Source organism: Barbatula barbatula, assembly GCF_947034865.1.
Source record: "Barbatula barbatula genome assembly, chromosome: 2".
Taxonomy (NCBI): Eukaryota; Metazoa; Chordata; class Actinopteri; order Cypriniformes; family Nemacheilidae; genus Barbatula; species Barbatula barbatula.
Genome location: NC_136767.1, coordinates 29,889,183 through 29,909,548, shown reverse-complemented (window position 1 = coordinate 29,909,548; position 20,366 = coordinate 29,889,183). Strand labels below are relative to the sequence as shown.

Here is a 20,366-nt window from a genome sequence, read left to right as displayed (position 1 = left end):
CTCACACAAGATTTGGTTATCTTTAAATGTCATCTCAGACATAGTGTTCTGTTTTGACATCTTGATAAACTTTCGAATGGGATTCTTCAAGGAACATGGTCAGGTAGGAAACCAGCCGTAACAGCGTTCTGGGTGAAAAACAAGAAACGAAATGAAAACTAAACCTTTGCATTAGCCAGATTACTGATGAACGCCTTAATAATGCCAATCACACATTTTTAGAAATAGTCCAGTTTAACTGATGACAACAACGTAAATATGATTATCTTACTTAGCTGCACCTGTCTATGTTTTTATATTCAAAACAGATTTTCAGTCCGCACTTTTTTGTTCCGTCTAGGTGCTCGTTCTTGATCCTCAGCTGATAAAGAAAGACTATCTAAGCTCGTGGTTTGTTCCAGACCTGCTGGCTGCGTTTCCGGCGGATGTCTTCATCATAATTTTGGTGAGTTTGCTTATTCTGCCTTATTAATATCAGTCACATTGATGATATCAGCTATTCGACGTCTTACTATAAAACCATATTTGATTTGTTTCAGGAAAACTATCACGTTGACACGAGCTCGCTGATGGCCTCAAAGATCATGAGGATCCTCATGTTTGTGAGGATTCTGAGCATGATACGTCTGCTCCGTGTCCCGAAACTCACCAGGTTTTTCTTGGAACTTGAAGAAGTAAGGAATAGCCAGTTTCTTGCATACAAAAGTAGACATTTTTGTTGTTGTATGGAGTGTGATTGTAATGGTTGCATGGTGTTTTCGTACGTGCTTGTAGGATTTACACATCCAGCTTGTAGCAGTGAGAAGACTCTTTAGAACCTTGTTTGTTGCAGTGGTGCTGTTTCTTATTATGCACTGGAACGCCTGCATCCAGTTTTTCCTCTCCGGGCTGGGTGAATTTCCACCTGATAGCTGGGTCACACAAGAACACCTCCTGGTAAATGGTACATGGTTTTTAATATGGTGAGAAGTCACGTGAATTGAATGCCTGTTTTATTCTTTTTTTGACACATTACGTAGAATGCCTCAATTGGAGAGAAGTACTCATCTTCTTTCTTTCGTGCATTCTGCCAAATGACCGGGACACTATGTGGAGCTTCTGACCCTCCGACACGTACGTCACACTTCCAACATGCATTCGAAATACTTAAATTCAGCGATGCTTGCATTTAGACGAACTCAGGGCTTTGACCAAATCCTTAACAATAAAACTTACCACAACCTAGTAAAAAGCAAGCAGCACTCAAAAAGGATGTAAAAAGATGCAATAATGGCGTTTGCATGGATGTGGTTCTCTGATTTGTAGGTATTGAAGAACAATGGGCCGCCATCATAAGTATTGTGATTGGCCGATCGATGTTTATTGCACTTGTTGCATGGCAGATAGCAACATTTGCAGCTAGCAATGCGAACGTAAAAGAGGTGCTCTTTTGTAACATTTGCTCATTTTTATTAAATGAACTGAAGGTACGTCAGATAATATAATGGCATATTTGATATGTTACATCTGTAGCTGAAAAACTTCGAACATCTGCCCAAGGCATTGCGCAAGCGTGCCATTGCAGGCTACAGATGGCAACAGAAAAGGAGCTGTCTTGGCCTCCTGCAAGAATCGCTAAAAAAGGTTTGTCAAATTGAGAAAGTTAGATTTTTTAAAATATGAACTGATGTGTGCAGTTATACCATTTTGTCAAATGTTGTCACTGACCGATCAAAAGAGTGTAAATGTGTATACCTTCTAAACGTTTATTTTGTTCATGTGTAGGAGCAAATTAGCATATTCATGAGCTCAAAGCTAAAAGACATTCATGTTTCGTACTGTAGGATGTTATGAAAGTCATGTGCCCAAACTTGATGAAGGGATGGCTGTTTGCTAGTGGCGATGTCACGCTGATCGAGGCCGTTCTGATGAAGCTGGAGTGCGAAATCTTCCAGACAGGCGACATCATCATCCAACGGAACGGTCCTGCTGACAGGATGTTCTTCATCGAGCGTGGACGGGTACACGAGGAGATCAAGTCTTTCCAGCAGGAGCTCTTGTCTGGAGAGTACTTTGGAGGTGGTGTATGAGAAACTTGCTTTAATTCAGTTTGAACTTTACAGAGACACACATCATATCATTTTTACCAAGAACTTCCTACTTTTGACAGGAAGCTGGTAGAATGTGTGAAAGAATTCAGACATAATTCGGACAACTTGGAAAACGACCGAAAAACCTTTAAGTGTGCCATTGGTATATTTAAAAGAAAATATACATACAGTATATACTGTACCGCCAGTCTACTTTTTATGTTGACTTACTGTAGATCTACTTGTTTTCATCATTTGATGGAGAAATGCCGTACTCTATAAAAGTGTTATGACGTATTTGGCTTGTAGTTAAGTTTCTTGCTTATATATTGAATGTTTTTTCTATTTGGATTTCTCTGTTATGTCTTTGCAGAGATCAGTTTGCTCTTGGGAGGACAGCAGCCTGCTCAACTTCGTGCCTTAAGTTCCTGCACACTTTTTTCCTTGTCTGTGGACAAGCTGCAGGAACTTGAGAGGAGCTTTCCTGATGTGATCGCTGATCTGCGGGAAGCGGCTCATCAGCACCTTTCAGATATCGAGCGTACGAAGCCTTTTCAAAGCAGTCAGACTGGGTGTAGTGGCTTTAAAAAAAGTCTTTATGTTGAAAAAACAATGCGAGTGACGTTACAGTCCATTTAGCAATGCTCAAAACAAAGCTCAGAAGTTCAGCTTATGTTGGTGTATTATGTGTGCATTAACTCTCTGCTAAAGTGTTTTGTTTGTGTGCTTTACAGAAGGTGCTGCGGAGGATGAAAATGAAGATCAAGTGTGAAGAAGACGGAGTGCTTATTAATTAAAACTAAGAAACGTTCACACACTTGTCTCTGATTTTTTGGGCTTCGTTGGTTCTTGTCAATACTAGTGTTAACATATGGAAACATTTAGTGGTTTGCCCTTTAGTGCTCAAGTCACAGTTTTGGCCATCTTATCTTTTAATTTGACATTATTTGAAGATGAAAATACCTTTGCAGTAGTGTAATGCTATGGAGGAAGGAGAAAGTAAGCGGGATTATAAATCCACATTTGGTGGTTATGACCTAAATCAGCTTTAAAGAGATCCTGGTTAAGGCCTTTGGTCCTAAAGCGGCTTCTTCAAATGCTCCAGAGACTCAGCTTGAGGCCGGACCAAGGAGACCAGGTTGTCCAGCAACCTTTACCAGAATCATCTTCTCCACTGGGAGCCCACTCACAAGCCCCAGAAGCTTCTGAATATCAGAAGGCGTGAAATAAGATGCTGTTCTCAATGATGTTTATGAGTCTTTCGTGATTTTATTGCAATCAAAACATCTTGATGAATTATATGACAATACCTAAATGATTCTGTGAATCACAAACCTGAGGAAAAGAACTGTGATATAGAAAGGTCTCAGATTGAAAAAATACAGACTACTTATTTCCAGAGGTTCTTATAAATATATTTGACGGTAATACTTAGATTAAAACTAACATGTTTCTAAACTTCAATTTGATGATCCACTGATTCCGTCATACAGTAAGCATGCACAATAACTGTAACTGCAAAGTCATGGTCTTCAGTTTCAGGCACACCGTTGAATGAAAAAGATTCAACACTATTGCATATATCACACAAGCAGCCACACTAACACACAGATCAGTCCTTCATTGTCATATATTAATGTGCTTGGAAAACATGAAATAAATATTGAAAGGACCACAACATTTCTGATCTTCCAAAGCGACACACTAAGGCACTGCTGCTCCTTAAGGAAATGGGTGAACTTCAAGAAAAAAAACATGTCCAGGCCACCGTATACAACTTATATTTTTCTTAAATAAATAATTTTTGCGATTGTGACATTGTGACCTACTTTAAGTACATTAATCAAAAAAACTCATTGTTATGGGTCCTGTATAGGAGGTTTCAATAATTCTCATTATTCTAAATGGTGATTCTCATACTGTAATACAGTACGTAATATAAATAAAATAAGCATAAATTAAAGCCAGTACAACAAATTCTACAACATGGTACTTGTCAAATTAAGTATTACAAGAAAAAAATAAGCCTTATTTCCCCAATACAACACTGAGACATTGGGTAAATGTATGTGCTTACTTATAAAATAATGTCACAATGTAAAAATGTATTAAACATCAGCTCTCTTTGAGCGAAATATTGTCTTATTTCTGGTAGAGAGAAAGATGACCACAACATGTCCTTTTTCTGAGTTTCACCCAATTTAACTTTAAAAACTGTCCTAGTTACAACACCGCTGCAATCTGGTATGTTGTTGCACACATTTGATACTCTGCTTCCATTCCAATAACTTAACTTCTTTTTGTTTTAACAAGTCAGTCTGTAAATGTACTGAAATGTGCACCGCATATAAATTAATTAGGCTTTAAAATTAAAACATAAAATTGAAATGTAAAACATAAAAGAGAACTTTGGGTTTCTAGGCAGGATCGTGCACAGTGTCGCTGTTTAGACGGAGATAGAGCCCTCCCTGAAGTTGGTTTTCCCAATCAGAACGTTTAACAGAATGGCTTTTCGCTCTCTTCTTTCCTTCTGTGCCTTTTTAATGATGTCATCAAGTTGTGACTCATCCTGTCGCCCAACCAGGTAACCCTTGCCCCCATAGCCATCAGCTACGATGTGATAATCTGCAAGCAGAAAACAAGAAAAAAACGAATTCATACTTTTGTATCCAAATACAGTATAGAAGAAAGTCAAATGTCAGTGCTGCTGTATTCCTTGAGTGTACAACTGCTGGACACTATGCAATCCTATAATGTCACAGGTGCTACGGAAGACTCAACAATAAATTACTAAATAACAAAAATGGTAAATAACTGTGACCTAGACTTCTCTTTTAAAGCGATTTTACACGTAGTTGAACTGTACGGTACAACAACATTCAAGTAAATAATTTCCCTGGTTAGTAATATGACATCACAGGTCAAAGAACATACATGCAACAATATCCTTTTTCTGAAAAACATCTTGATCCACATATTTTTTTGAAGACTCGGGAGGTGTACTGTAAACTTCAAACTCGTGCTAAATCCTACATTTATGACAACATTTTGAAAATATTATTAGAGTAAACCATCTCACCTGTGAAGGCGAGACCACAGGCTACATTGCTCCCGAGCAAAGGCACTTGTTCTCTGGAGATCTGACTCCAGCAGGCATCATTTCCGACCAGAGCGATCACTGGTGTCTGACATGACGTGAAAAAACAGCTCATTTACAATCGTTCTGGCTTATATACTGCATTTATGCATTATGCACTTACAATATAAGTCTATGGGGACAATCACATAACATGCTTCATCTGCTGTTGATCGCATATGGAAAGGGTTAAAAATGTTATGATTTTTTAATTCATTTGTAAATAAATCAAATGTAATCCAAAACCCTATTACGCCCTGTCCTGTCTTTTAAATAGATATGTAAACTATTTATATGTGAGGTTTGGCCGTGTTTTCCCCACCTTGTGGCGTGTAAAGGTATCAAATTCAGCTACACTGTATCCAAGGGAACCATCACCGTAAATGATCCAAACCTGTAACACACACATCGCACCACGTGGGAAAAGCTGTTTCAATAACTGGGGCAAATGTCACTACAGTCAGGTCAGCTAGGTCCTCTGGTCAAACAGAGATCAATATCAAAGCATTCAATACAATTTAACTTCTTTACAGTCTTACCTCAGAGTCAGGTCGACAGAGCTTGGCCCCCAGAGCAAAACCTCCTCCAACACCCAGAGTCCCAAAAGCTCCTGGAGTGAATAGCAGAAAACAGAATCATCAATTCCTTCAAAACGGTGCTTTAGATGTTCACAAACAGGTCAAAAAATATCGATAGTCCTGCTAATCTGGGTCTAGCCAGCGCAGCGGGCCCCGCGGCCTCATGATATAAGCAGCACTGCCGACAAAATCTCCCCCGGCGGCCACTATGATGCTGTCCTCATTCAAAAGCTCATCCACCCGGTGCAGAACATTCAGAGGATTCAGATGCATCTCTGTCTTCTCATCTGCTTTGGCTCTGAGATAAACAAATAGGCAGCGAGATGAAACTAAAGGGAGTTATAGGTCATAGGTTTACACATTCAGTCTCCTGAGACAAAGCTGACATGCAAGCAAGAATAGAAAAGGTGGGGAAAGTTCACCTGTTAGTTTTCTCTTTGACGTAATCTCCTTCTTTCAGACTTTGAGGCCATTCCTCTGGGCATCTGTGTCCCTTGAGGGCTTTAGAGAGACGCAGGAGGAAAGAGCCAGCATCGCCTGAAACATTTGGAAAATAAATTGTCAGTGTAGAACCCCTTTTTTAGTAGTGTATATGTACTGTATGTATACACAGGTTATAACTTAAGTTATACAAATATGATGTAGCTGTAATCCGCTGAGCGGCTAAACTGGGAGTGCTGTATTTGTGACGCATCAAAAAGGACATCATACATACAAAAAACAGAAAGCTTTCCAATACTCCAATTATTACTCCACAAACATGTTGCAAAAATAAATTGCTGGTCAACAAAGAGTACACTTACTCCCCATTCACCCCCTCCTGACCCACAACAGGTGAGCAGGTGCCCGATAACCACTTCCTACATATCTCACGACCCCTCCCAAATCATGTGACGCATTTACCATTTCATGTCCACTACAGATGGATTTTGATTCTAGTTTATTTAGTGCAGAGCTTTTTAAACTTCAAAAGGTCCCAAAAGATGTCCCATGTGCTTTAAGACCACACATTTTATATACATATAATATACACAATAAAGTACAGTCTCTTTACAAAACATTGATCACAAGATTGTAAGTGTGTAATGTAAATGATGTGCCCAAATGATAAAATACTGTAGTAGAGTATACTATAATATTTACTATAGTAAACTGTAGTAAAATGTCAAGATACTCCGGTATAGGGTGTTCAATTAAGTATAGGCCTATTACAGTTAATGAATTAAAACTAGTTAGATACTATAGTTAATACTATAGTACAGAGAATTTTATTTTCATTAATGTATTATACATTATGTATTCAGGAAAGAAATTAAACTGCACTTCTTCACCTTGAATGGCCACTGTTGGTTTCCAGAACATGTCCGAGTTCTTCAATAGCTGACTTCTGTCTCTGTTAACTGCAATGATTTTACTCCGTCGGTTCAGCACCCTTCCATAACCCAATCTGAAGTCACACACTGTGCCTACAAACCAAAACAAATCATGTATTGACATCTAGAAAAAGAATAGCTTAGTTTTCTAAGCATTCCGAACAGTATAAAACCATAGAAAATAAAAAGACACTAGATGGCGCTGTTACTCACCTGCCAGCAGCACAAGATCAGCATCTTTCAAGGCATCTCTCCTGTTCTGTCTGATGTGCAGTAGACTGTTCTTTCCCAGCATGCCCCGAGACATCCCACCCAGGAAGCAAGGAATGCCTAAAGACTCTAGGGCCTTTCTGTAAGACACACATCCAAAAAGAGAGTTCAAACTTCAACCATGAGTTAAATGTCCGGGTGCTATAAATCAATAATTGTTGCCGTTTTTGGCTCATGCTTACACAACTAAAGCATTATTCTATATGATCAATTTATTCAATACATACAGTAACTGTGTTGGTTGCATATGGAGCATAAAAACCCTTTGGACCTAAAGCAGTGGTTCTCGAACTGGGGGCCCCAAGATTGATCCAGGGGGACACGGAATTTGTATCATACTTTTCACGCAATCAAACACTAGAAAAATAACCAAAATTATTTATGTTTCAGCATTGTATAACTGAATATGTTTTTGGTTTCTTAAAATTCTAGTTTAGGATTATGCGACTTTATTTTGGGGAGGGTCGAAAATGCACTGTACAACAAGGAAAACGTTCGAGAACTACGGACCTAAAGGGATAGTTCACACCAAGATTTAAACTCTTTTTTTGTAAGAAAAATAAATATTTGTTCTGCAGAATACAAAAGAAGATATTTGTTGGTAGCCAAACAACACCGCCCCATTGACTTGGCCCCAAAATGATTTCTCAACATATTTTCTTTTCCACATAAAAATGAACCAGAAGTTTTGAACCACATGAGAATATAATTTTTTGAGAAATTTTTTTTTGAGTGTTATTTTATACTTCTAATGCCCTTTATTGCAAAGAAAAATAAATAGTAAGCAGGTCTAAAGTAGCAGAACGGGTTTTTTCACGATATGATTTAAAAAAATGTAAAGGTGTCAACCAGTATATGTCAATATTAAATGTTTAATGTTTACTGTTTAATGAAGGAGGGTTGTCTTTAAATATCTAGACTGGCACCACAAAGACAATAGGTTTAATATCCAGAAGGGGATTGATGAACTACTCCATGAACGAGTATGACACAAACTGGGTAAAGACAGAATGGCTAAATGACCTGACATCATCTGCAGGTGTAGGCGGCAAGGTTGCTTGGCTGCCCAACAGTATGACGGGTTTCTTGGCTCGGCTCACCAGTTCCACACATCTTTGAATCTGGAAATGAATGAAACAACTTGAATACCGAGTCATGTAAATAAGATCTAATCTGCCGTGTCTGAAGTAAAAGTCACAGCTTTCTAGATCATTTCATTCTGCCCTGTTATGGTTCATGTTAAAGATGATGAGAATCAAATGAGATCTAATGTGACGCAACCATAAAAGCAATTAATAATACATCTCAAATGGCCATTAAATGATTGACAGGTCTCACCTCATCCTCTGTGGCCTGCGGGATGTGAACGGGAAGTGGGGAGGGATCACGGTTTTCCCAAGCTCCAGCAAATAAGTTAGATAAGTGATTTTTAAGATACCTGGCGGATAACAAACAAAAACACTTTCAACGTAAAAGTGATTGCCTTTCCTTTAATAATGAAATAAAGCGTAAGAAAATTGGAGGAAATAAAAAGTGAGAAATGTTTTACCGTGCAGTGATTTTGCCCATAAGACCTTTGGGAGTGTTTTTAGGGGCAAACTCTTTTTCCACCACATGGAAAGGGTACAGCGTGTCTATGGGAAGCTCGATAAACACTGGGCCTGTGAAATTGTTATACACATCAAACTGTACTTATGCACACAGAGTCAGGTCATGTACTCTCTAAAAAGTGTGATTCACTATATCTTAACTTAAAAGTGACATGTTTCAATCACTCACAAAAATGATAAATGATTAAATGAAAAAATGGTCATTCGCAGCATTACCTGGTGTGCCAGACTGTGCCACGGCCAATGCTTTTCTCACAGTAGGAACGATTTCTCTCACTGTTCTCACTGAAGCACAGAACTTACAGAGGGGTTTAAAGAGAGACATCTGGTCAATATCCTTCAGGGCTCCTCTACCCTAAAAAACACAAAAATCGAATGTCAAGAGGAAGAGTGGTGGGTTATTCTTGTACAAATTGTAGATTTTCATATTTATAACAGATCACAAAACCATCACATATGACACACACTTAAAATATTACTGTTCGCTGTATTAACATAAACAATTAATGTCTTAAGCTAGGATCTCTTCTACGTTACACACACGACTCAACAGAATGTTCATATCAAATGTATTTTACAGTAAGATATACTATGTCTGCAACTTTTCAGCACCAATGAGAATTTATGGGATCAGATTGACAACACATTCTTAGGAGGACAATACTCACATATTTATATCCACATCCTAATTTTATTTAAAAAAAGGAGTTTTATGTTCTTGCCATAAAGATCATCAGAAGTTAGAATAGCTTCACAGATGTTTTATACATGGGTCTAAATAAATTGATAAAGTGATTTTGTGTCCATAGAAAGCACATTAAATATAAGTAAAATGTCTTTTTACTTACAACGTAAAGTTTCTTGGACAATAAAGTCACAATTTGGTTGAAATACTGTTACATTGTCATTCAGCGTAACACAATATGTACAAATTCAGAATTTTACTTATTAAAATATATAAAATAATTAGGGGAGCATTTACATTTTATTGTGCTTTAAATATGTAAAAAAGATTATTGACCATTGGCCGAATTTTTTTTTTTTACAAATCATTAGCATTTAGTGTGAAAGTAACTATTCTCTTTTCATATGTGATAAATAGATTTTTGTGATAAATAGACTTATTTATTTTATGCTTAAACCCTTTTTCGTCAAAAATATAAATTATTTTAGCAGTGCGGAATTTCATTTGAATATAATGATGATGATATAATGACATTCTTGTTCAGAGCAAGTCGAAACATTGAATGTCACAAGTATTCCGACAAATATAAAGTAACGACTTTATAATACAAGAATAAGTGTTCACAACATCATAATGCTAGCTAGCAGTTTACTTTTAATAGCTTATTGTTTGGCATCATACGTCTTCCAGAAGGAAATATTATGCGCAAACAATGGTGTCAGAGACTCCTCTATATTAAATTATGAGCGAAAGAATCCCTCCACAATAATTGATCATTAATGTCACTCAACACATCGTGTTAATATATACATGAGAATGCGATGTGCTTGTTACACTGAAAGGTTTGATAGATAAGTATACTGTAAGCTCTTGACCGGGCAAGTAGAAACAAAGCATGTCATTTTATTCTTAAGAAAAAATGAAGCAAACATTGAAGTTTCTTCTTTAGCTCCGTTCCTTAAGCTTCATCCCTGTACACCTGTTCTTCTGTTCATACTGAAATGAGATCATTTGCTTTGTTATTTTCTTTCTAGTGCGTTTCTTCTCTTCAACATGCTTCGTAAGATCCCGGGTAGAGCGGTTCAATAATAATATAAAAGTAATTGCTGACTTATTTGCTCTCTGTGTGTACACTTGTACTGGGCGGGAGGAACCAGGAGAGTTAAGATAAGCCTTGAGGTGAGGTGATGAATACACATCCAGTTTACTGTGTCAGAGATACATGGAGATAAAACCCTGTAATTTCATCACTACCACAATCTCATGAGTGCAGAGAAAGCATGTTAAGCATTCTTATACACACAGTTGTTGACAGACTCAATATTAAACTCACAACTTGCGCATGAAATGTTATATTCAAGTTTTAGAATTAAATTCATAAAATGATTTCTACTTTCAGAGCCTCACTGTTGCGGTCAGGGGGCTACCTCTGTGACGGACAGTTACCTGATATAATCTCACACCAATAGCGATATGAGGAACAGATAAGGCAGAGGTGTTCCAGCACGCCAGGCTGAGCAGAGAGTATGTAAAGTGCACCTTGAAGTAACTTTCTGACCTGCAGTAGAGTAGCAGCTGCACCACCGATAAGAAGCAGAGGAGATTCGGCCATCTGAGCGTTCTTCACCGCAGTGACAGTGTTGGTCAGTCCAGGTCCGGCCGTGACTGCAGCCACACCCACTGTGCCTACAGGGGCAAAACACTAGATTATCACCATCTAACATCCTCATGCAACACGAAGGACCCTCTTGCTTTCTTAGATTTGTTCTTACCGGAAAGTCTTGCCACGGCATCGGCTGCAAACACAGCCGTGGCCTCGTGCCGCGTGTCGACGATGCGGATGCCCAGTTTCTCACAGGCCACCAGGATGGGCGAGATGTGTCCTCCCACCAACGTAAAGACGAATTTGACCCCGTGAGCCCGCAGGACCTCCGCCACGCTCTCTCCTCCATGCCGGGGACTCTTACTTTCTGTCTGGGTGTCACAGACGTTGACAGTTAGAATAACATTCCCTGGTGTATAATGCAACAATCTTTGTCACTGCGAGGGGAGGAGAATACGCCTCAAGAGAATAGAATAATAGACACATTGTCGGATTGTGGGAGTGGTGTTTCCCTGTCCTGATTTATGGATATCTGCCAAAACAGGTGTTCTGCACGAACGTGTTTACATGCAATGTTGCAGTAAAAACTTGCAGTGTTGGCAATACAACAAGAATGCTTAAGTGTCAAATAGGCGCATGAGATCAAAGACAGCAAGGCTTGTGATGCAGTGAGCTGCGCGTGCACACCTGTCACCAGTGGCGGCTGGTGAAAAATATTTTAGGTGGGGCTGTTTGTGTGTGTGTGTGGGCATCTGGGGGGATCCTCCCCCAGAAATTTTTTAATTTCATAGATGTGATTTCCTGCATTCTGGTGCATTTTAGTCCATGTCCCTTGCCTATACCAATAAAAGAACTCAAACCAGTCAATACCAATGGTCTAAAAAGACAATATTAATTGAACTGCCATGTAGAAATCAAGTCTCACAGGTAATGATAATGAACAAGTTACATCGCTCAGTGTCCAGATAGGAAAAAGTGAACAAAAAAAAAACAAAGCAAGCATAGTTACATTACTATTAAGATCAATATTTTAATGGCAAATGTGTGTGAAATGTGGTGTGGTGAGTGAGTGAGAGAGAGACTGAGTGAGTAAGAGAATGATAGCGTGTGTGTGTGTCTTTCAAAGTGAGTGAGTTGGAGAGATAGATGGAGGATGAGTGTGTGTGTGTGTGTGTGTGTGTGTGTGTGTGAGAGAGAGAGAGAGAGAGAAAAAGAGAGAGTAAAGAGTAGAGAGAGACTAAGATATGGTGTCTGTGACAGACTTGTGTATGAGAGAGGTAGATGGAGTGAATGCGGGAGGGTGTGTGTGTGTGTGTGTGTGTGTGTGAGAGAGAGAGAGGTAGATGGAGTGAATGCGGGAGGGTGTGTGTGTGTGTGTGTGTGTGAGAGAGAGAGAGAGGTAGATGGAGTGAATGCGGGAGGGTGTGTGTGTGTGTGTGTGAGAGAGAGAGAGGTAGATGGAGTGAATGCGGGGGGGTGTGTGTGTGTGTGTGAGAGAGAGAGAGGTAGATGGAGTGAATGCGGGAGGGTGTGTGTGTGTGTGTGTGTGAGAGAGAGAGAGGTAGATTGAGTGAATGCGGGGGGTGTGTGTGTGTGTGTGTGTGAGAGAGAGAGAGGTAGATGGAGTGAATGCGGGGGGGGTGTGTGTGTGTGTGTGAGAGAGAGAGAGGTAGATGGAGTGAATGCGGGAGGGTGTGTGTGTGTGTGTGTGTGAGAGAGAGAGAGGTAGATTGAGTGAATGCGGGGGGTGTGTGTGTGTGTGTGTGTGTGTGTGAGAGAGAGAGGTAGATGGAGTGAATGCGGGGGGTGTGTGTGTGTGTGTGTGTGTGTGAGAGAGAGGTAGATGGAGTGAATGCGGGGGGGGGGTGAGTGAGTGAAGGGGATGGAGAACTCTTATTTGTACAGGAACTTTGCTCGTCTATCTTTCTGAGTGGCAAATCTCTCAATGACCCTTGTGTTGAAATCTGGAATGTCCCGTGTGAGTTTCTTCTCTATAGAGAGTATAGCCAGAGCGTTGAGGCGATCTTGTGCCATAGTGTTCCTAAGGAACGTTTTGATCCTCTTTAAAGTAGAGAAGCACCTCTCTGATTCTGCTGTTGTCATTGGTGTGGTGATGAGGATCTTGAGAAGACTTACAGTTTCAGTGAATGTGTCTTGAAGGTTATTTTCCATTACAACCTGAAAGAGAGCCAGTGCACCACTGCAACCCTGGAAGTCCTCATTTTCATAGATAAGGGACAGTTCTGTTTTAAGTCTGGCTTTGTCCAACATGGGATAGGCTTCCACCGTGGTTCCTAGTGCTGAATCTGGGAACTTTCTGCTGTGTTGTGGGAACAAGTCTCCTTGCAACAGAGTGGCACTGATGAGATGATTGGTGAAAGAAAACCTCTCCTTGGCATGGCTCATAATGGTATCACACACCTATGAAATTAGACATAATTGTAGAAGAGTAAGCACAGAAAACATTAAGTTTTCACATTTCTCAGTTCAACAATACAATAAAATCAGCATATTCATAGCAGTTACAATTTTGTTATGAGCAAGTAAGTTTTATTAATTACAATACAGACACTAGCTCTCACTCACTCACTCGCTCGCTCTATTGGCGGTCTCTATCACTCTCTCTCTCGCTTACTCACACATACACACCATATAGCACTAATTAATAAAATCACAAATGTGAAAAAAAAGTAGATAAATATGTCTAATAATGACAATTCAGAATACAAAAATGTGCAAACAAACACAAATACATATAGGCTATAGAATACAGAAACAGAATTTCTGTTACTGCTTACCTCTATTGCCAGATGCTGTTGCGTTTCTTCTCCCATTGCCCTCCTTCTCTTCGGGGGTGGTTCCTGTACGGGTCCCCTATACTCCTCATCCTCAACTAGAGAAGGAACGGAGTCCCTGATCCAAAATAAGTTTCACAAGTCACTGTCCACCCTGAAATTACTGTATCAGAAACCAACTTGCTGGAGATATAAACATAATTTTAATAAAACTGTATTAAAATATGTGCTATTGCTGTGTTGGGCCTAGTCAATGTTATCTAGATTCATCACAAATAAATTCACTAGTCTAACATGGTGGCGAAATTGTAATATTTATGATAGGTTCTGTTGTGCTAAGCCATGTGGATTTATGTTTTTATTGTTTAGGCTGCATAAGCATGTTTTTAGCCAATATGCAAAATCATAGCCTACCTGATCACCTGTATGCTGTGAGTGAACCTCTGGGTGATCCCTGCGATGAAGACAGAGTCTATGTTCCTCTTCTGCAGATGGTTAAACAGCATGTCTACATGTGGCATGATTTTGTGGAATAACGCCAGGATGAAACAGAAAACCTCATCTTCCAACATTCTCATACAACCCCCGGCCTCTCTCTTCGATATGGCATCAAAGTCTCCTCTGTCTCGAATGGTTTGGAAGCACTTAACCAGTTTATCTTTGTGCTCGTAAACTGTGTTAACAGCACGACTGTGGAAGTTCCATCGCGTTGTTGAAGCACCTGGAAGTCTGTGTGCCACCACTTCATCCAGCACTGCCGTTCGTTTGAATGACTTGGAAAAAAATGTAGAAAACCCCCCAATGTCTGAAAAAAACTGCCCGATCTTTGGGATGTTGCCTGCTGCATAATGAGGTTCAACTGATGCGCATAACAGTGAACGTAGTATGCACTCCCGTAGACGTCTTGCACTATACGCTGCACTCCACCTGTAGCACCCCTCATCACTGCGGCACCATCATAGGCCTGGGCAATTAATTTTCTCTCTTGTCCCGCAGGAAGGATGGTGCTCAGCCTTTCCAATAATGCAGTGGCAATCGTATCAGCGGTCGCATTTGGAAGCGCGATAAACTCAAAAAAACGTTGTTGAATGTTGTTGTGGCCATCTATGTACCGTAGCACAAGCACAAGCTGACAATGAGTGCAGATGTCGGTTGTCTCGTCTGCCTGAATGGCAATATAGTCCGACTGTTTCACCTCTTCCAGAATGCGGTCTCTGAGAACTGACAACACGCAGTCTAACAGTTCATTTTGCACGGTCTTCGAAGTGCCTTTAAAAACAGTGGCGTTCTCCAGGTGCACCTCCAACTCACAGTCGATTGAGGCCATAAGATCAATTAGACCCAGGAAAATGCCAGGGTTTTCTGATGCGTCACTCTCATCGTGACCACGCAAAGCAAGTTCAAAGGCACCACAACATTTCACGGCATCAATGATCTTTGACAAAATATGCCGATTCCTGTCCACCTCCTCGTTGTGCCTTCTTATGGCAATGCGGTGTCCCTCATCTAGCTGTGTGGCTATACTAATTCGGCCTAGCATGGCTAGCTTCACAGAGTTGTACATATGCACTCTTGCCCGTTCATGTTTCTTAATGCGTTCTGACATATGTTCAGGTCTGTCACCCCTGTCTGTGTCCACCAGCTATCACAAGCACTTGTTTTAAACAGTAAGCAAGGGAAGCAAAAGATTGCATTGGCGTAACCACAGCTAGTAAGCCAAACCTTTCGATCGAACCAACCTCGGGAAAAGGTTCTCTTGTAGGTTTTCTCCTTTTCTCGCGCCTTTTGCGTTATATTCACTTCTGGCTTGTCTGGTCCGAGTTCTTTTACAATTAGTTTTTCCGCTAATGTTCTTCTTTCGAATGGATACAGGTGTAGAGATTTTACTGAATTTGGGGCAAGATTAACTCCCACGACTACATTATTGATATTCAACGTCGCCGGCGCCGCCATACTGCACTCGCACTCCGCTCTGAGGTAAAAGGTAAAAAGTGGTGCACTGCTCTAATCTTGGTTAGGGATGTGCACATCGATGCTATAGTATCGATATATCGATACTCGAAAGCTACTGTTTAGGTATCGATATTTCATATAAAGTATCGATATCTTAATTAAGGCATGACTAAATGTTATCAAAGCTGTGCAGTGTTTATGTCAATCGGTGACGGTGTTTATAATGTTAAAACTTTCCAGCCGGCTGTGCGTGCGTGCGTGCAGTCTGTAGCGCGATGACGTAGTGGACTTTACCCATACGTAATTGATGTCATACCCGCATGCACTGCGGGTGTATTTTGATGGTGCAGCGCGAGTTGTGTGGTCACGTGGACGACGCATTCATTTTAAACAGAGCGGCACGATGGCAGAGAGGAAAAGTAGCGTGGTGTGGTGCTATTTTTCTACAATATTGCACGATGCAATATATGTGATAAAAAAGTGGCACACAGCAATAATACTAGCAACCTTTTTAAACATTTACAAACGACACACCCTGAAACTTATAAAGAGGTTGAACGAAACCAAGCTGCCCGTGCCCAGTCTTCCTCTGCCCAGTCTTCATCTGTCCGACAAAAGACGTTACAGGAGACTTTCCAGGGAGGCAAAAAGTATCCAGGTACAAAGAGCTGGTCATTAGTTAACCTATTACGTGTAATCCCTTGTCACTTGGTACAAATAGGCAAATAAAAATAAGTGTGTTTGTGCGCGCACACAAATGAAAGTTTGCGATAGGAAACTTCAGTACAGTTCAGTAATAGTTCTGTACAGTAAGTGTAACAGTTTGTCATGAAACTGCTCCGAGACTTAGAGGTGAGATCCACTTGCAGCTTTATTAGGGGGTAATCCGAAGGCGTAATCCAAATAACGGGCAGGGGTCATACACAGGCAGGCAGTTCAAACAAAGCAACAAACCAAACAAAGAGACAAACCAAAACAAGCAGGGACCAGAGGCAAAAGGGTAATCAGGGAACAAGGCACAAATCCAGAAGACAGGGAATAGACACAGGTAACGCTCAGAAATGCAGACAGGCTAACAAGACTTCGCAGTGAGTGAATAAGTGCACATGGTATATATAGAGTGAATGTGAATGATATGCAGGTGTGTGTGAAATCAGTGCTGATGAGTCCGGGTAGTGCGTTATGGGAAATGTAGTCTGTGAGTGAATGATAAGTTTGATGTGGAGTGCCCTCTGGTGGTTTTCAAGGGCACTCCAGCTGGTGACCGTTACACAGTTCAAGAAAAATGGCCTGTTTAAAATGACAGTGAAAAAATGCACAGTTAATGTTTTTAGGATTTACGTTATTTCATCATAATTTTTGGAAGAATGTGGTTTAAACATTTAAATTTTTTGTTAAATTAACCTTTTATAATAAATATGTTATTAATGGCCAGTACAAGTCGTAATTTGTCTTTAATTGTAATTATATTCTATTATAAAAATGAAAAATTCTCATACACTTTAAAAATGATAGCAGTATCGGTATCGGTATCAGTATCGCTTAAATTTAAAGAAAAAATATCGGTATCGTATCGCATCAAAAAAATGTGGTATCGCCCATCACTAATCTTGGTACTACAGGCGATATTTTCAGAGCCCCTAAACCTTAAAATTACACGACGATGATTGGCGAAATATAAACTTTTTTGCGTAGCAACCGGGGAACTATTGGCTTAAATTCCAGCACTGTAGGGCTGAGCGAACTGGAGCCCAGGGAAGACAGCCTATTGGCTACTACTACTACACCAACATCCAAATATCATTCTGGAGAGTTCTAAACACATTCTAGAGTAAAACCATTAATATCATGTAATTAACACAGATTATTTTTCAAAATGAGAGATTATTAAAAGATTTTTTTTTTTAAATACAAATAAAAAACTGGCAGGGAGGTCGGCACCCCAGCGCCCTCTATGGGCGAGTCGCTGCTGGTGGAGCGGCATGAATATGACGATGATCTGCATCATTCAAATTCACTCGATGCAATTTAAAAAACAACGGAAGCAACGGTCAACTGTACACTTCGCTTCACGACCAGCATCAGAAGAGATCGTCTTTCACCTTTCGCTGAAACTTGTTTACAGGAAGGATGCCATTGAAATGCAAAGAACCGTCTGACAAAGAGACTTGTATTATACATCCGCGGAGTCGGGCCAGGTAACCTGAAAAATCTCATTTTATTAATAATGCACCACCACATTTAACCAAAATCTTGTGTTTTTTGGGGTCGGGGTACAAATCATTTGTATTAATGCTTATTTGAGGAGGTTAAATCATGAAAGGCATTCATTCCTTCCACTGGAAAAGGGCCCTGGACTTTCTGTTACTAGAAATATCTTTGCATATGAAGGAAAATGTGAAAACAAAATCATAAAGGAATTTAATTTGAGTTAAACTCCCTCTTTTGAACAATCGATTAATTGATAATCGTGTTTTTATATACGCTTTAAGATAAACCGTGTGCAATTTCAATACTTGAATCCATTGTAGAGTATTTTCTCCATATATTTACCAAAGACGGTTTAAAAAATGCTGTTTGAAACTACCTCTGTTTACAACTTCATGTGAGGCATAGATGTGGATGGTGCATATACTACATACAGTATATAACCATCACTGATGTTTCAGCTCTGCTTCTGCAACACCAGCACACGCTGCTCACAAGTCAAATGAAGCATCTATGTATACAGTACAAATGTTACATTTCAGCCTTTTTAAGGCATGAATAAATCATAATCACAGGAAAAAACCTTTTACAGATGCTATTTCAGTGCTAAAAGATGAGTGACACAACGACACATTATTGAATGCGGTGGGACTTTGAGTGAATTAGCTAACCAAGCAACATACAATAGATTTTGTGTTTCAAAGCCTTTTTTTTTTCCGCAGAAATGTATACCTGCTGTTCATGATCATCCTTACATCTTTCAACTTGTTTGCCATCCCTTTGGACATGGCCTTTTCTGAGGATATCCACAAAAGCTCACACAAGATTTGGTTATCTTTAAATGTCATCTCAGACATAGTGTTCTGTTTTGACATCTTGATAAACTTTCGAATGGGATTCTTCAAGGAACATGGTCAGGTAGGAAACCAGCCGTAACAGCGTTCTGGGTGTAAAACAAGAAACGAAATGAAAACTAAACCTTTGCATTAGCCAGATTACTGATGAACGCCTTAATAATGCCAATCACACATTTTTAGAAATAGTCCAGTTTAACTGATGACAACAACGTAAATATGATTATCTTACTTAGCTGCACCTGTCTATGTTTTTATATTCAAAACAGATTTTCAGTCCGCACTTTTTTGTTCCGTCTAGGTGCTCGTTCTTGATCCTCAGCTGATAAAGAAAGACTATCTAAGCTCGTGGTTTGTTCCAGACCTGCTGGCTGCGTTTCCGGCTGATGTCTTCATCATAATTTTGGTGAGTTTGCTTATTCTGCCTTATTAATATCAGTCACATTGATGATATCAACTATTCGACGTCTTACTATAAAACCATATTTGATTTGTTTCAGGAAAACTATCACGTTGACACGAGCTCGCTGATGGCCTCAAAGATCATGAGGATCCTCATGTTTGTGAGGATTCTGAGCATGATACGTCTGCTCCGTGTCCCGAAACTCACCAGGTTTTTCTTGGAACTTGAAGAAGTAAGGAATAGCCAGTTTCTTGCATACAAAAGTAGACATTTTTGTTGTTGTATGGAGTGTGATTGTAATGGTTGCATGGTGTTTTCGTACGTGCTTGTAGGATTTACACATCCAGCTTGTAGCAGTGAGAAGACTCTTTAGAACCTTGTTTGTTGCAGTGGTGCTGTTTCTTATTATGCACTGGAACGCCTGCATCCAGTTTTTCCTCTCCGCGCTGGGTGAATTTCCACCTGATAGCTGGGTCACACAAGAACACCTCCTGGTACGTGGTACATGGTTTTTAATATGGTGAGAAGTCACGTGAATTGAATGCCTGTTTTATTCTTTTTTTGACACATTACGTAGAATGCCTCAATTGGAGAGAAGTACTCATCTTCTTTCTTTCGTGCATTCTGCCAAATGACCGGGACACTATGTGGAGCTTCTGACCCTCCGACACGTACGTCACACTTCCAACATGCATTCGAAATACTTAAATTCAGCGATGCTTGCATTTAGACGAACTCAGGGCTTTGACCAAATCCTTAACAATAAAACTTACCACAACCTAGTAAAAGCAAGCAGCACTCAAAAAGGATGTAAAAAGATGCAATAATG

The 20,366-nt window shown here is 39.9% G+C and overlaps 1 protein-coding gene across 1 annotated transcript; it reads right to left on the bottom strand.

Moving 5' to 3' along the window:
* Positions 1–4,515: 4,515 nt before the first annotated feature.
* LOC306903063 (2-hydroxyacyl-CoA lyase 2-like) lies at positions 4,516–11,719 on the bottom strand (the record flags this gene model as incomplete). Its single annotated transcript, XM_079472003.1, has 14 exons — positions 4,516–4,694; positions 5,149–5,254; positions 5,528–5,599; positions 5,745–5,815; positions 5,912–6,081; positions 6,206–6,320; positions 7,115–7,249; positions 7,370–7,506; positions 8,450–8,547; positions 8,765–8,864; positions 8,976–9,087; positions 9,253–9,391; positions 11,280–11,407; positions 11,494–11,719. Coding segments are annotated over 14 exons (1,788 nt in total), but the record flags the coding sequence as incomplete, so codon positions are not given.
* Between the last annotated feature and the right edge of the window lie 8,647 nt (positions 11,720–20,366).